The sequence below is a fragment of the Neomonachus schauinslandi genome, chromosome 1 (genome assembly GCF_002201575.2).
Source record: "Neomonachus schauinslandi chromosome 1, ASM220157v2, whole genome shotgun sequence".
In the NCBI taxonomy this organism is placed as follows: domain Eukaryota; kingdom Metazoa; phylum Chordata; class Mammalia; order Carnivora; family Phocidae; genus Neomonachus; species Neomonachus schauinslandi.
Window position 1 is genome coordinate 47,196,841 of NC_058403.1, and position 17,931 is coordinate 47,214,771.

Consider the following 17,931-nt stretch of genomic DNA (forward strand, 5'->3'; position numbering starts at 1 on the left):
TATTCAACCAATAAAAAGAACTACTAACACCCGCAACAATGTGGATATATCATGAGAGCAGTATGCTAAGTGAAAAAATCCAGACAAAAAAAGTCTACATAATACATGCTTCTATTATAGGACATTCTGAAAGGGCAAAAATATAGAGACAGAATCAGATAAGTGGTTGTCAGAGGCTGGGAGTAGGGGTAAGAGATTGACTACAAAGGAGGATGATGGAATTTTCTGGGGTGATAAAAATGCTTTATATCTTGACTGAAATTGACAAAATATAACAGTTTATCAGATTGGATGAAACAAGAGTAGACAAATAGGAAACAGAGACATCTTTCATAGTGTGTTTAAATTTTGAAGGAAAGAGGAAAGTTGCCTATCCTCTAGATTAAGCTGTAACTACAAAAGAATATTTTTTTTTAAGATTTTATTTATTTATTTGAGAGACAGAGCAAGTGAGTGTGTGTAAGCAGGGAGAGGGAGAAGGAGAGGGAGAAGGAGAGAGAGAATCCCAAGCAGACTTCACACTGAGTGCAGAGGCTGACATGGGGCTCCAACTCACAACCCTGAAAACCTGTCTAAGATGCTGTTTGAGATTCTCTTTCTCTAAGATACAACAGGCAAGTTGTTTGCAGACAGTCTAGGCAAACTATTTCTTCTGTTTTATGAGAAGTTTGTTACTTTTAACATATTGATTCCAAGATTATTTAACAATTACATATATTAAAAACAGTATAGAGAGTTTCTTAAAGAATATGGTTATAATCATGTTATCTTAGAAAAAAGGGAAAGATACTGAGAAAGTAAAAATGTTTACATTTGAATGTAGATAAAAGCCTTTAATCATTGGAAGTTTCTTCCCTTTTGTGTTATACTGTAATAAAACAGTAAAGCAAGATGACAAAATGGAACCTAAAAGCAATATGTGAGTCCAAGGAGCAAAGTCACTTAGGAGTGAATGCCACCTGCCACCTTGGAAGAGAAGAGCCAGTGAGGATGAGGGGTCCTTCACCTTCCAGGACAGAGTGAGAAAAGGATTCTAAAACAGTTGATCTCTAGTCACAGTTGTGACTCTTCTAGTGGCACACTGCCTGTTTGGATGATGGTTTCAGATTTGACTCAATTTTTTGGCCTTCCCTGACTTTTTTCTTTGCCACACCATCCCTCACAACTCAAGTCTGCTTCAAAAGCCTGAATGTTTTACTTAATTAGGTGTGTTCATCAACAGTGGATAAAGGAGTGGTAGGAAATGAGCTGTTTTTACTGCTAAAACAGTCCTTCCTTGGCAACTCTGGTAAGACACTCTGGGAAGATCAAGTCCATGGTGCCTTAAACCTGCATGAAAGCAAGAGCTTTCATGGAGCCTCGTGATTCCTTGAATGATGATACACATTAGTAAAAAAATACTTGGGATCTAGACTGGAATTTGGTCTGGAGAGAGGGACTAAGCTGGAAGACTCCTTATCCCTTGTGACCTATATCATCCAAGAGACCCAGATATTGACTGACCAAAGAACAGACCAACTGGATGGAAACTGCTTACCTAATTTTATGTTTTGTTACTTGCTTTGTTAATAAGGTCTTAGCAACTGATAGTGTCTGATTGTTCTTTGTAATCATTTTATAAACAATGTTATTTTTGAAGGGAGCAAATGAGTTCAGCTTAAAGCACTAATCACATTCATTAATGAAGTCACACTAGAGGTCAGATACAGCTAGAGCATTTATTACATTGTAGTATCCTGTTTAGTTCATCTATTTCTTTTGCTAGGATATAAACTCCACAGGAATGGTAACCATTATTCTTCTTTATATCTTTATTCCTCCTAACATTAGTTAGGTGCTTATAAAATGTTTTTCTATAAGAGACAAGAAATTTCACAAATGCCTACCCTGAAAATATAATTAATGAAGAATGCCATGACATAAACTTTAGCATGAGGTCAAAGCCAAGGCCAAAGGCTAAGGAGATAAAAGCCTGGCCTGATCCAACTTTGTCCCAGGAGGCCCATTTGTTCCTCAGGGGAATTCAGGGACATAGGTCAGCTACAGGGTGGATCTTGATCTGGTTCTCTTTAGGCTCTCTTGGGCACAGGTCAACTTTCCTAAATGATAGCATATCCAATACCGACTCACCCTTGGCTTTGGGCCAGTTCTGAAATGGCCTCTGGAATGAAAGTCAAGGCCATCTATTAAGTCCTCAGAAGACATGGTCTTTAAACTGCTCTAAACTATCAAACATTTTCTGTGATTATTTTATTTTATTTTATTTTTTTAAAAGATTTTATTTATTTATTTGAGAGAGAGAGAATGCGAGAGAGCACATGAGACGGGGGAGGGTCAGAGTGAGAAGCAGACTCCCTGCCGAGCAGGGAGCCCGATGCGGGACTCGATCCAGGGACTCCAGGATCATGACCTGAGCTGAAGGCAGTCGCTTAACCAACTGAGCCACCCAGGCGCCCCCTGTGATTATTTTAGAACGATATTTGTTCACATATTGTTTTCAGTCACTCTTTGGTCAACATTTATGCCCAGTTTTTTTGTAATGGATCTAAAAATTATCCTCCAGAATTTATTTCCACTTATCTTTTGCCTATCAAAGCCATATGCCAATAAATAAAATGATCTGTATTTCTCATTCTATTTTTACTCCACTTAAATCATCCTTTAAATTACACTAAAAAGGTACTCTCTGTATTAATTATCTATTGCTACATAATAAATTAACCCAAAGCTTAGAGACTTAAACAGCAATAAACATTTATTATCCACACAGTTGCTGTGGATCAGGAAGGAACTTGGAAACAGTTTGGCTAGGTAGTTACAATTCAGAATCTCTATGAGATGCAGTCAAGATATTGACCAGAGCTGCAATCATCTGAAGGCTTGACTGGGGCTGGAGGATGTACTTCGAAAATGGTGCATTCATATGGCTAGCAAGTTAGTGCTGGCTATAGGGAGGAAGAAGTCTCAGTTTCTCATGTGGACCTCTCCACATGACTTCTCCAGTTTGAGTGATCCAAGATCAAGAGCCAGGTGTGAACTGCAATGTCTTTTATTACCTACCCTCAGAAGTCACACATCTTCATTTCACTTCCTCTGTATGCTAATGGAAAATAGGCCAGCCATGTTTCAGTATGCGAGGGGACTCTACAAAGGCATGAATACCAGGAGAGGAAGACCACTGAGGGTCAGTCATTTGAATACTATACTTCCACATTTAAATTTTTTGCACCACAACAAAACCAACAGCATAAAACAAACTGTGCTCACATCTTAGTTGTGAAGTTTGAGATTTTTCAGAACCATCTCAAAGCCCTTTCTGTGTGTTCTATGCACAGAGTGGTAATCCTTCTAGCCACTTACCTGATACATCCTAATTCTAACTCAGTAAAAGGCATCTGTTTAGACATATGGCTCTTAACTTTTATTGGCTTCTAGACATCTTTGAGAATCTCAATACCTCAGGGCAAATACCCTCCAAAATGTACATATAAGTACACTCCTTTACATACAATTTCAAGAGTTTTATGGACTCCCAGAGCTAAGAAAAGAAATTCTAAACTATGCAGTGTTTTCAGCTGGCCACCAAATACAAATGTCATAGCTAATGCTCAGTAATAGGTTTATGTCCAGTATTAACTGAGGGGCTGGCTAACAGTCTATGTAAGTAAAAATAACAAAGAACTTGTATGGAAAGGATCAAATTCATCTTCAGTTTCACACTTGTTATTTTTCTTGATTGACCTGGTAAAGTGAACTGTTTATAGGAGGATTTCTTGAGTTTGGGTTACACTTAACAGATGCTTCAGGCTAATATTAAGCATTAACTTTAACATATATATATATACACAAGCAAATGACTCTCACTAATATCTCATAATGTCACCAAAAACTTTGAAGCCCCAGTTTTAAACATTACTCACTACCAAACAAGGTTACATTAATGGTGAATGCTGCTCAAAGCTCCAGCCAGGTATGGAAAAAGGTGGTTTCTAGGTATAAAGGCAGACAGAAGTTCATCACAAGAACTAGTGGTGAACTTACTGTCTCAAGCTAATTTTTTTTCTGCAGACGTGCATCCCATACTGAACAATGGAAACCATGGGTTCTCCAAGTTTATAGAGCTATAATAACCTAGCTAAGTTACTCTTAACCACTTTCTTTGAATTAGTGTCTCAGTACTTGGTGTTGATTATATAAAAAGATCAGTATTATTTCTCTATACACAGTTAATCTCACCAGAATCAGCAGTGATAGTTGCTAAACATGCAAATTATTAGACCTACTAAATCAGAATCTTGTGTGAGTGTAGTAAGGGGTAGGGGGCATGAAGGGAGGGGATGGGGAAGATAGGGCTCTGTATACTTAAGAGATTCACTAAGTCAGTGGTTTGCAAAAATGTGGTCCCAGGGCCAGTGGCACCAGCGGCACCTGGAAACTTGAGAGAAATGCAGCCACTTCACCTCTGGGCCACTTCACCTCTGATCCACTGAGCCAGAAACTCTGGGGATGGTGTCCAGCACGCTGAGGTTTAATAAGCCCTCCAGATGATTCTGATACCACTCTTAGTGATTCCTTGCTCTTCAGTATAGTCTGAGAATTATTATCTCCAGGTTTGTTAAACAGCTGTGTCTCAATAAAACAAAATTCATAGCTTTATTTTCCTATTCCCATCTTCCACAACCAGAGCTTGTGGATGGATGTAGGATGCAAGTACCATAAAGGAGGAAGAGTAAGTGGGAGAGAGACTTTAGTTTCAAAGCAGATAAATGGAGGTACATGGTCTTCCCCTTAAAAAAAAAAAAAAAGGAAGAAACAAACACTCTCACAAAATAAGAAAGTGCCTAGAAAGAAATATCCCTAAAAAGATCTTGACTTTGCTAATGCTTATCCTTTAATGCCTTTTAAATTATTTGATAATATAACTTACAGGAAATTTATTTAGTGTTAACGCCTGTGGTCCCTTTGTGGCCTATGAAACTCTGGCCATGAAAAAGGATGTTTCTGGGATACCACAAAACCTTACAGATGACATGTGAGCATGGGTTATGATGACTTTGGAAAACGCTACAGTAAATATTTGTTGTCTTAATTTTCTGACATAAGTGAAAACAGATGCTTAGAATGAATGGCCGATTAAGAACAAGTGTTATATAATGCAATTCAGCTGACAAATTTAGGGGATTATAAAATTAAATTGTGTTCTTTGTAAAGAGCTGAGAAAGGCACCTGAAAGTATTTGAAAAAGCACTGACACATTGGTGAAAAATTGTGAAAATGAGATTTCTTGCCAAGAGTATGTGGAGAAGGAATTTTGACTAACCAGGAGTATGAAGTATTGTCACCTCCTTAAGTGACTTTTGGATATTTTTATCAGTCTTTCTGGAGATTGAGTTGTAATATCAATATTTAAAATTTGAGTTACTGTTTTCCAAAACAGGATAAAAAAATAATCACTTGCTCCAGTGAAAGACTGTTTATAAAGATTTTTCAACTAGATTGTTCCATATAAGAGCAAAACCTTAAACCACAATAATACTGGTATGTTAATCAATCAAAAATCAATGGTGCACCACACCAAGTTTAACCCATTTCTAGGTCTTTCATCTATTTCATATTTATTGGTTTTTGGTTAGCATCTCAAGGAGAACCAGCACAATAATTCAGCATGGCACACACATGTGTAAGCACCCACACCTGAATCTGGAAACCTAATTTTATATATATATATTTTTTTCACTAGTCATTATTACTGTAGGCCATGGTTGAAAAGGTCTAGAAGCCAATAGAATATATAAAGTTTCTGTGGCAGAGATACTGGAATTCTTCTAGCACAAGGGTTAGAACTTGAAAAAGACATGAAAGCGGAAAAGAGGAGGCTGGAAAGAGAGAAAGATTTGGAAGGCATCTGTTGAGTATAGCAAAGCAAAGGGGGAGCCAGAGAAACAGAGATCAAAGAGGGAGACTGGCACATTGAAATGGCATTAAATGCCTCCAACTGTGATCCAGTTGCCAATTTGGGGATCTCATTTTACGGGGACATTTGATACAAAAACTCAGTTTCAAGGAACTGTTGGCTACCAGTGAAATGAAGAGAAACATGGTTATGAACTTAACATCTAACTCAACGAGCCCCTGGAAAACAGCAAAGTTCTCTTCAAGTTCTTCAAAACATTAAACCCCAACAACTACAATGGAACAAAAATCCAGGAATAAATAGAAAAGTGACTTTACAAAATATCACCGTTGTATCTGGCTTTTATCGTGCATTGGTTGTTGCCATAATTCAAGAGATGTAATAACTTAGGCCTTCTTTAAAACCATTTAAAAATGAACTGTGGTGTTAATATACAGTTATGGTTTGTCCAATCTGATAGGCACAGAGCTTATCAGATGAATGTAAATCTGTGCTTTTTGCAAGCTTGCTGATGCCAAGATAAATGAGTGGGAAACCATATTTTCAGTCAAGTGGAACATTTAGCATGACACAGAAACACCCACTGTCCCCTCAAAAAAGTTATGAAGTGTGCATTGTCTTCCAAAAGGATGATTCCTGCTGTATCTGAACAAATAAAGAGTCAGCTGTGAGGTGAAAATGAGCGTCCAAGTGGCCAGCCGAAAAGGCTGGGGGTGGAAGCCAGCAGAATGTTCTGAGGATTCCTTTGGTGTTGACGGAGAAAGAGGAAAGGAGGGTAGTATGAGGAAAAGGGAGAGAGAAGGAGAATGAAAGGAAAGGAAGATTAGGAACAAAAAGAGAGGGCAGGAAAAAAAGTCTCATTAAGTGGCTGATCAGACCAGCACAGTACCCGAGAGTTGGCTAGACAGAGGGTAGCAGGCATCCAGGGGAAATTCAAGTCACACAGAACTGCATCCCAAGGGTATGTGGGGATAAAACTGACCAAGGACCACAATCATGCTCCCAAATCTTTCACAATAAAAGGTAAATCTGCTCTGATCTGGGCCTTCCAAACCCCTGCAGAGTGTTGGACAAAGGAACAGGAGCAGGATGCTGATGACAAGAATTATGCTTAAAAAAATCCACAGTGCCGTGGTTCCTCTCCTCAGGCCCTGTGTCACTGTGTGGCTGACCCACTACAGGTCCAGGCCCAGGAAACTCTGCCATCCAGCAATGGAGCACTCTGATAACTCAGCATCCTTTCAGGAAGGGTCTAGGAGACCAGAGCATCCCGGCGGTCTTCCTCTAGCTGCCATGGCTAGAGGATTTTCCAAAAATGCATCTGGTCTTCACATCTCCTCTTTTTTTTTTTGAGAGAGAGAGAGATCGCACCAGAAGCAGGGGGAGTGGCAGGCAGGGGGAGAAGTCCTGAGCAGGGAGCCCAGTGCAGGACTAGATCCCAGGACCCCAGGATCATGACCTGAGCCGAAGGCAGACGCTTAACTGACTGAGCCCCTTCACATCCCCTCTTACTTAGGTTAAGAAAGTTACTACCAAGACAACAACAACAACAAACCGTTAAAGCCACCCTACTATTATTGATTAGTGGAAGCTAAAAAGAGAACTGTTGTTTTTCTTATACCCTTGCCTCAGGGAAGCAGATCTGATTTCAGCGAGGTCAGTTCACTTGCCCAGACTCGCATTTACTCCTGCACCTCGCCCACTAGCCCCTGTTGCTGTTTTCCAGTATTTGCCATTTCAATTCAGGATGAAACACCAGACTAAACCTCAATGGAAGAACATGGCCAGCATCATTTTCCTTCTAATTCTGGTAAAAATATGAGTAATTAGGGAATTCTTCTGTGACAACAGGATCATTGGGTGTTTGAAGAGGATGAGCCCGCAGAGGGAAGGAGGGGCTGTTCTTCAGATCATCTGATACCTTGTCCTACACTTACTACCTAGAGAGGCTTTAACTCCATCTGGGAAAGGGAAAGGAGAAGAAAACTCTGACCTGTATCCCTTGCTGGCATATCTGTAACAGGACTGAATTCCAGAGTTCTCTGCCAGCATGACATTGGCAGCTGCCCCAAACTCCTCCTTCAATGACAGAATCTGCTGCTCTCAGAAATGGAAGGCCTGTTAGGGCTCACACGCACATGTGCGCACAGGGGACTCTCAGCAGGGCCCTTGGAAAACCAGAATGTTTTCTTATCAGTTATCAGAATGGAAAAATCAAAGAATGGCATTTAAGGAGAAAGGAAATCTTCAACTCTGTTTGGGCATCTTGTCGGAAGCAAAATACCCCAAGCTTTGCTAGCAAGGATTTATTCTCCACTCAGAGAGGACAGACCCTTTGTTTTATTAGAAATCCAGTGGAATACATTTCAAAGATGTTTCAGATTATAAGCCATCCTATGTGCTCACAAATTATCCTTAACATAAAACAGAAAGAAGATGAGCTGGAACGTATATAGTAAACATGAACAATCACCATTTCCAAAGGTGATTCATATAACTTGGACCTTTATCTAAGAGGGAAATTCATTGTACATTTGCTTAACTTCATTTTGCATTAACTAGGATCATGGAGTGCTTTGTTTTTCTTAATATGTTACATTAATTCGTTTTTGTCACATATATATCACTGAAAGCTAGTGCATGACAACACAATGAAATAGCATAACTCTTGCAAATTTTTGCTAAATAAGGATAAAGAATTAAGACACCAACAGTTTCATCTAAAAGAAAATTACTTTTCTGTGGCCAAATAATTTTGAGTACAACTTTCTCAAACTCCTTGAAGGCAGGAAATGTCTTACTCATCTTTGTAATCCTAATATTGATTTTTTTTAAAAATGCTAATTGAATAACAAAGTGAATAAACTTAGTCCAGTCCTGAAAAACACAATCAACCATAGTTTCTCAGATCTAGTTTCTGAGATTTTATAAAAGTAGAGGTTAGCACTTATTTTCTAATACCAAAAACAAATGTTAATCTCAATTTTAAACATTTCCTTATTCTATGTAGTCTGAGAAGGGAGTCTCAAAAATTTTCCAAATAAGGCTTTAAAATTCTAGAACAAAGCAGAAAAAAAATAAAAATCATCTTTGAATTGATGTTAAAACCTAAATAGCAAAATGCTTTACTTCTAACTTTTAAATTTTACTCTGCACTCATCCAGGAAGTTTTATCAAGCACTTAAACATACACATTTTCAAAACTGTAGATCGGTGGTTCTGAACTCTGGTCATATTGGAATCACCTGAGGAATTTTTAAAACTCTTCCACCCCAGGCCAATCAAATCATAACTGGGTAGGGAAGCACAGCTCTGCTGATACTTTTGAAAACTTTCAATTACTCTAAGGTGCAGTGAGGGTTACAACTATCAGGGTAGATGTTATAGTATTTGTACTCAGAGCTAAATACCTTTTTTAAATTTATTTTGAGAGAGAGAGCACGAGCTGGGAGAGGAGCAGAGGGAGGGCAGCAGCGGGAGAGAATCTCAAGCAGACTCCATGCTGAGTGCGGAGCTGGACATGGGACTTGATCTCACAACCCTGAAATCATGACCTGAGCTGAAAGCAAGAGTTAGCCGCTCAGCTGACCGAGCCACCCAGGTGTCCCAAGAGCTAAACTTACTTTGAAAGAAAACATTGAATTGTTATATCACCAGTGAAGCTTGAACTGGATCTCAACTTTATCTAAAATTAATTTCTAATCTGACCAGCAGGTGCTTGGAGTAGGTGGACTTGGTTTCGTTTTCTAATGTGTAGACTTAGGTGTATAGTCTGTGACTGGAGAACAATAATGAACTTTCTATGAAGGCATCACATCTTCTACCTCCTTTTCAGAATTCCACAGGGAGGAACATTAGCTGACTGTGCCAAAAGAGCCTAAAAACCTCAGGCTAGCTTTAATGTTCCCAAATTTCTATAAAAATCACTGGGAATACAAGTCAGGGTTTTGTTAGAGCAGGGAAACCTACAACACACCCTAAAATTCTCACTGTGGAAGGCTCTTGGTGGGGACCCCAAGCTAACATGAGTGGCAGAGTCAGCCCTGATTCAGTCTTCCTATCCACAGAACTTCAACAAAGTAGAAGTTTACCCTTCTTACCATGAACCTCCTAGTCCTTGGGATAATCCCAACACAGGAAGAGACCATGGGCTAGAGAAAAACACACACACAGGATACTCTAGTATTAAACATTCTACAAGGTTCTAGATATGTTAAGAATATATCCTGTGTACAACCTAAATTTTGTTTTGATTCTTAGAGCATATGGAAGAATTGCTTTATTAACAGCAAAACGGATCTGAATGTTTCAGAAGCATATTTTATGGGGACTGTGTCATCAGCTCAATAGGGGCTACTTTCTTAATATTTATTTATTTTGTTAAAGAAAATTTTTGCTTTGTCTTATGTTTTCTCTTTCTGTTTGAGAGATGGTGGCATCTAAGTTTTACAATGAAAAACAGAGCTTCTATTTGGGGAGAATTTACTTTGCATATCCCTCTACATGGGACTGACCACATACGATGTGCCACAGAGGAAATCAGCAGAGGAATCCAGGCATTGACTGGATTCTTGCATACAGAAAATTGTGTCCTCAATATTTCCCTTAAGTCTTTGCGCTTATCATATTTATCTCTATTCTCAGCAATTTCCTAGAATTGACCCTAACCATGTAGGGAGACAAATTGGCAGTGTGCCTAATGGGCATCTGGCACTAAAGGCTGAATTCTATGGGAAGTGGATGGGTGCTAGTGCTCAAACCAGTATATTCTCTGGAGTTAGATTTCCTTATATTCACAGTTCCACTATATCACTTACTAGCTATATGACCCTAACAGCCATTGACCATTTTGTGGTGGGTAGGCTTTAAGACAACCCCCAATAATCCCTTTCTCCTGGTAGTCGTTCTCTGGTGTAACCACCTTATATGACAGGAAATGAGTTGCTTCTAACCAATAGAATATGGAAAAGGTGATAGGCTTTCACTTCCATGATTAAGCTACATAAGTTTATAATTTTCATCTTGCCTGCAGATTCATCTGGGCTTGTACACTTTGATGAAGCAAGCAGCCATAATAGAAATGCCCATGTGGCAAAGAAAACTGACATGACCTCTGGTCAACAGCCAGTGTTCCTCAAGAAACTGAATCCTACCAACAAGCACAAGAACTTCCAACTCTCTGTTCAGCCTTCATATGAGGCCCCAGCCCTGGCCAACTCTCTGTTGCACCTGTGAAAGACATCCAAGGAGAAGCCTCAGCTAAGCCAGACTCATTCTCCTAACCCACAGCAACTGTGAGATAATAAATGTGGATTACTTTAAGCTGATGAGTTTGTGGTATTTTGTTATGCACCAACAGATAACTAACAAACTCTTTAAGCTTAGTTTCTCATCTGTGGAATGGGAGAAATAATAACATACCTTTCATAGGCATGAGGATAAAATGAGATAATTTATCTAAACACTTAGCATTAAACACCATGCCTGTTATAGAGTAATATGGTTGTTACATTCTTTTTATTTATTAAACAGGTTTTTTTTTAAAAGATTTATTTATTTATTTGAGAGAGAAAGAGTGCATGAGTGGGGGGAGGGGCAGAGAGAGAGAGAGGGTAAGCAGACTCCCCGTTGAGTGTGGAACCCAGTGCAGGACTCCATCTCAGGACCCTGAGATCACGACCTGAGCTGAAACCAAGAGTTGGACGCTTAACCGACTGAGCCACCTGGATTCCCATTATCATATTCTTTAAACGTGATTTTAACAGAATGTATGTATTGAAACCCTTGGTTTTCTATTTTTAGCATGTTCCTTCTTTAGCTGATGCTATTTATTTTTACATTTTTATTTTACTATTCTAATATCTCTCACTCTAGATATCCTATTTATATTTTTATTTTACATGTATTCTTAAATCACTTTAGGTTTATATATTTCAACATTCTTTCTTTTATAATGATAATCAGGAAACAAGCAAAAGGAAAATCTTTCTGAGGATGGTGTCCCAGTGGGTCACATCTCCTGAATGACCCTCTCTTTATTAGACAACTTACTTTTGTCTTAGACAAACTTTCTGTCAACTCACATGAACCTACAAAATCATTTTAGCTGTCTTTTCTGTGATACAATATAGATAAATTCTTCTATTCTCAATTGTTCCTCTGTGCCCCATTACCTTGAAAGAGGGAGAGAGGCTAAGATCCCTTACTGTTTAGTGTCTCATAGTCTGATATAGCCGTCTATAAAACTAAACTAAACCAGTTAATGTATAGTGAACACAGAGGAACTTTATTTTTAAACCTTGGGTTCGAAACATGATACTCTCAGCATAAAAACAAATTATATTTAACCCATTTTTACATTCTTAACATAAGTTACTTTTATAGCAAGGGCTGGATCTCATTCAGTCTTACCTAGTAGATGCTTAAGAAACACCACTTGAATAGACAAACATTTCAATAAACTGCCAAGAAACTGTAAACCTGTCAAAGATGTGAAAATAATTCTCCCATGGTTTTCAAACTTTTTTGGTTTCCTTTTGGCAGGGGAGCCATTGTCCTCAATGTACCCTTCCACGGTGACACCAGCACATAAATATTTACCACTTATTAAAAGCAGAGTCGTACCCACTGGGCTTCTTTGGCACTCTGCACTATTTCCCCCCCAACATCCCTACCCTAAGATTAAAGAGATCCTCTCCAGCCCCTCGCAAGTATCAATCACCTTTTGGGGAAATGGACTAGGCCACTCGAGTGATACATGAAATTTTATCAAAGTGAGATGGGGAGGTATCCATGGAGAGTGAGAGCCAGACCCCAGCTAAGTGTCTGGGAAAGTTTACAGAGCAAGACATAGGAGTCCTCCTCTCCAAAGACAGGCTTCTACTCCCTCATTGTTGTCAATCTTGGGGAGTTCAGGGCAGATAGAGACCAGGAAGACACAGTTGCATCCTGTGTGGACTTCCCAGTCCTGGCTTCTTCTCTGAGTACTTTAACACCTGCTGAGCACGGGCACCTGGTGGGGGGGGGGGTGGTCTGGGGTCTGGCCATGCAGCTGCCTCTGTTGGGAAGGCCACTCACCTCTCAGCCCTCCTCTTGCTTGCCCAAATTTATATTTGTCTTCCAGGCCTCTACTTAAGTACTTTATCCTCTCCTAGTTCGTTTTCCTTCCAAGCTAGATTGGGTCCTTCTGGCTGTTCTCAAAGTTCTTTGTGCTTCACCCAAATTGGAGGATAATCTCACTCTATTGTAATTATTTCTTTACATCCCCATCTCCTCCATTAACTGGTCAGCTCCTTGAAGACAGGTGCCAAGCTGTGTCCTCCTAGCCTCGGTGTTCTGCATATACATGGAATATAATTTGCTACTTGAATAAATTAGTATATCTTCGCATAAAGCAGGGAACTGATATTACACAGAAATTAAGGGTATAGTCTTTTGCCATGTGCTGACTGTGTGACTTTGGGCAAATCACTTAAGCACTCTGAAAACAATTTTATGCTCTGTAAAATAAGAACAGTAGAATACCTGCTTAATAGGGAGCTTTGAGAATTTAGATTTTCCACATTAAAGATATTTAGCCCTGAATTACCACAGGCAATCTGAGCTCAAAAAATGTTGAGAAGAGTTATTAGTAACTATGGAGTTATTGTTATTATTACCATCTGCCCCTGTTTTCTGTCCTTGGAATCAGTGACTTCTACCTTGTCAGGTAAGAACCAGAGGCAAAGAGCCAGCTGCCTCTTGGCTCAGCCACATGCCAAGAGTTGTGCCCAAGAGCCTTATACCTTCAGGCTATCTGATTACACTTGTATCTTGGATGTTCCTCTGTGATTTTCCTCACACGTGCCTCAGGACTGATAGCATTAGCTAGAAATAGTAGCCTTCGCCTGCCGGCTGATCACAGTCTTCCGCACACAGGAGTTTCTGCAGAGAGGTATGTCAAGCCCCTCATGTCCCACTATGAGCTTTTGTTGGCTTCCTTCACTACATGTTGTTCTCTGTGGTTTTTATCTTAGCCTGGTATGCAATGAGGGAAGAAAAGTTCTGTGGTGCCAAGAATAAAGATTCCAAGAGGTAGCTGGAGCACAGGGGCTTTCAAAAGTGTAAAACAATGTGGTAATTCTTCTCAGGGCCTGTATGTTACAGCTTTAATTCTCTTCCTGAAAGACAAGTACAAGGGGATCTCTCCAGGAAGCTCCGTGAGGCCTTACCAATCCCCAGGGAAAGCTGATCCTGAGGCAAAAGTACAGCTTTCCACAGATAAGAGCAATGTTTGATCTTGACAATCAAACATTGGTTGATGATGGTCAGGATGGAGTCTAGGAGAGGTCTTCTCTCATTGTCTGTAGAGCAACACTCAACTCCCTCACCCCACCTTTCTGCCAAGAACATGACACCTACATTTATTGCCCTTCAAGAGATCTGTCAGTCTGGACACAAGATCACAAATTATAGTGTACATATTTTTAAATATTGATCCATTTTTCTATGACCCAATTAACATTATATCTCATCTCATTTAATTCTAAAACACTATGAGATAAGTTATCATTATTGTAAAACTGAGGCTTAGCCAAGGTAAATGATTTGCCAAAACACATACTCATTAAGTGGTAGAGAGGAGAAGAGATCCATTAGTAATAGTCTCTAACTTTACTCTAAGCTTTTGAAAAGTAGGAAAGACTTCCAATATCTTATTTTCTATAACAAAATATGTGGCTAGGTATGCAAATAGGCATAAGACAAGGGAAAAATGATATCTTATTTAACAAATAATTTTTCTTATAAATAGCCAACTATATATATATATATATATATATATATATATATCTCAACTATATGTGACAACTATACAGATATATAAATATAGTAACTTGTGTATGTGTGTGTATAGGATATGTTCTTGGGAAAATGTGAAGATTAAGATAATGGTTATGATATTTGCAGGAAAAATTGTATTCACAAGAAGGGTAGCATTCACACATACACTGCACAATGTAACTCGTAAGGTTTGGGGTAGAGAAGCCTGCTCACAGGGCAGGACATGGATTTCTGACTGGAATCCAGTCCTGGTTCTGCCATCGATGGGGGAAAGTTACTAACCCTCCTGCCTTTGGGTGTCTTCATTTGTAAAATAAATAGTTAAGCTAGGACAGTGGCTCCCAAATAGTGGCCTGTGATGAAATTTTCATTAGTTCATGGTGAAAAGAGAAAAATAAAAACAATAGACTTATTTGTATAAATTCATTTATTTTATAAATATGTTAAAATGGCTTGCTTTGATGAACAATGGGGATTTTGTTTCCTCTTTGAACATCCTCACACAATTCAAGTATGTCCTCTGTAATGGAACCCTGATAGTGAAAGTATATCTGTCTTTTTACCAGTTCATAAATCAAAAGGCCTTGGCAACCACTCAACCAATGTCCTGTCCAGCTGCAAAATCCTATCCTCTTCTTAAATCACAGATGATATAAAACTAACTCTAAAGTGGGAAGGAAAAAGAATAGAAACGCTTTTTATTCCCCTCCCCACCCTGTTCTTGTTTAGCTCAGCATTTCCCCAAAGGTGTCCTGTGAAAGACAAGCCCCCAGCAAGATATTAGAGCTATTTCACTAGAAAAAGGATTCTTAGTCAAATGAGTTTGAGAAACAATGGGTTAAAAATGTTGGGCAGGTTTTTTTACTGAGTAATTCTCAGACCTTGTGAAATTCTCACATCTGTTGGGACTCCCCAAAAGACAATAAAGCACAAACACTCCTTAAGTTATGGGTGGAGAGCAGATGCCTGCCCAACCCCCTTTTGAGGTGAGTACACCTATTCTAGGAACACAGTTTGAGAAAGGTGATTTCAGCTAAAAGAAAGTTCCTTAGTAGCTTCCATAATAAAGAAAAACAGCACCAGAGACAAGGGGACTGCCAATTATTTTATAATATAATTATTCTAATTTGACAGGGCTTTTTAACAATTACCAAAGCCACAGATATTTCTTAAAATTACAAAGGAAACCTGGATGAAAATTCTTCAAATTAAAGTGCAAAGAACTAGACAAAGTTTTGTGGCCATTTTGGGCAACTTTTCTTTTAACCACAACAAATAAAGGAAAACTGTGTCAAGAGATTTGTATCCAGTGATTGCAACATGATAATTAAAGCATTTGGAATTTGCAGAAGTCTGCAGTAACAAAATTATGGCTATCATCCCTACACAGTGAATATGAGGTAAAATAAAGCCATCTGTAGGTACTGAGCCTGAGAAAACCCAACTTCTCTCAAATGATGTGTCCTTGTTAAATATTTCAGCAGGAGGAACAATTAATTCTAAATGCTTGTGCCTCCTAATTGACTTACTTAAACACTTTCACCTTGATCAAGAAACAAAATTCTTAATAGAAGAAAAAGATCTAATAGTGTATGTTTGTATTTATTTATTTATTTATTTCTGCATAATTATCTGATCAGAGTTAAGAAGGTTTACTCCGCCCTTTTTATTGCTTTTTACATCACCACACGAAATATCAACTAGCTAAATTCTCCAGCCCTCACATTCTGGATTCAAGTTTCACTTATCACACTGAGGAGAGAACAGTTTTCACTTGGGACAAGATGATTTTGGAACAAACTATCCAAAGAGAGGACCTAGGAAGGATCTTTTGGATATTCTGACACTAACAACCTTTCTTTCTGATTCTGTGCACACCAGGTTTTTGAGAAGCCTGTGGCTCTGCATTACTTCTAATATTTTCCATCATAACTGTATAGTAAGTTCAGCCTGTTTTTCATAATCCTGCTGACTACAACAGTCTGCAGCCATAAAAAGCCTTCACTGACCTGGAGTTGGCTTAGAAAGTGCCTCTGCAGACAAACAAAAAAGTACATGCAATGTTTATGTTCAAAGATAGGAGAGAGGCAAGCTCTTGTGGTGATGCTGATAGGCGCAAAAGATTTTTAGGGTCTAAATTTAGAAAGTTTAATTTTCTTTTGATCGCATTTGTAAACAAAATACCAACACTAAAATGAGAGCAGTTTAGCCAGGAAAAGGGGGAGTGTCCAGTCCAGCAGATCAAACCCTCTTCCAAACTCCCCTGGAGAGAAGTGTCTACAAATTAGCACATGACCCTACCTTGGTGTGCCCTGCCTAGCGTCCCTCAACCCCCAAGTTAGCAATTACGCGTGAGGTTTACACCATCCAAAGTTTCAGAATTAGCTTCTTTTAAACCTAAAGCCAGTACTGGTTTAGTCTCTGGGAAGGGCAATAAAAACACCAAACGAGTCTTTTTCATAGACTACCATACCCATCTATATATGACTCAATATACAAATACAATAGTTTGAATCTATAGCATTCAAGCTACTGTGAACATCTGTGAAACCTAAGAAGTTGGTCTTTATTTTTGCATTAAAGAGATTCAATTGAAAACTAAGTAACAGAGGAGAAAAAAAAAGTAAAAGTTTAAGCAACTCCTTCACACATCTGAACTTTGACTCTCCACAGAAGAACTGTATTCCGCCCCCACCCCCCAATCTGGTAAAGTAGATCACATTTAATATCAACATTTAAAAACTAGTATCTCTTAAAAAATTATTTTTAAAACACAAAACAGCAGAGCTACTTGCCTTTTGGCAATTTCTGTGCATTTCCCAGGGCTAGTGCAATACTTCCACAGAGAAGTAGACACCCCAAGCTGGAGAACATGTTGCATTTGCCACCTCGCATGGGGAGTGATGCTGGTGGGCGTCCCGCAACCCTGGAACTGCATTTAAGTGGACTGTCTCCCAGTGACAGAGGCGGGCGGCTGCACTTAGCTCTGCCGTGGGCTTACTCACAGGGGGTGGAGACAAAATGACATCACACCCTTTCCCACACACACCAAAAAAAAGGCACAACAGCAAAAACATATCATCACATTTCTGCCTGCTAGGTTGTAACTGTCTCTTCTCTCTGTGATATAAAAATTGAAATTTTGGTCAATCTATATTTGTGAAAGGAAAAGTATTTGGGCAATTCTTAACCATTTG

At 39.0% G+C, this 17,931-nt stretch overlaps 1 protein-coding gene across 10 annotated transcripts in view; it reads right to left on the bottom strand.

Annotated features, from left to right (window-relative positions):
• The window catches only part of LOC110582342 (ABI family member 3 binding protein), a 243,312-nt gene extending 225,585 nt beyond the window's left edge, over positions 1-17,727 (bottom strand). For 9 of the 10 annotated variants that reach the window (XM_044919617.1, XM_044919613.1, XM_044919633.1 and 6 more), the window contains exon 1: positions 17,530-17,664. In XM_044919617.1, coding sequence (XP_044775552.1) covers positions 17,530-17,629 — 100 coding nt within the window. In that variant the 5' untranslated portion in view covers positions 17,630-17,664. Of the gene's footprint in view, positions 1-17,529 lie in introns of all 10 variants that reach the window. The other variant, XM_044919605.1, reaches the window with a different exon arrangement.
• Positions 17,728-17,931: the final 204 nt, after the last annotated feature.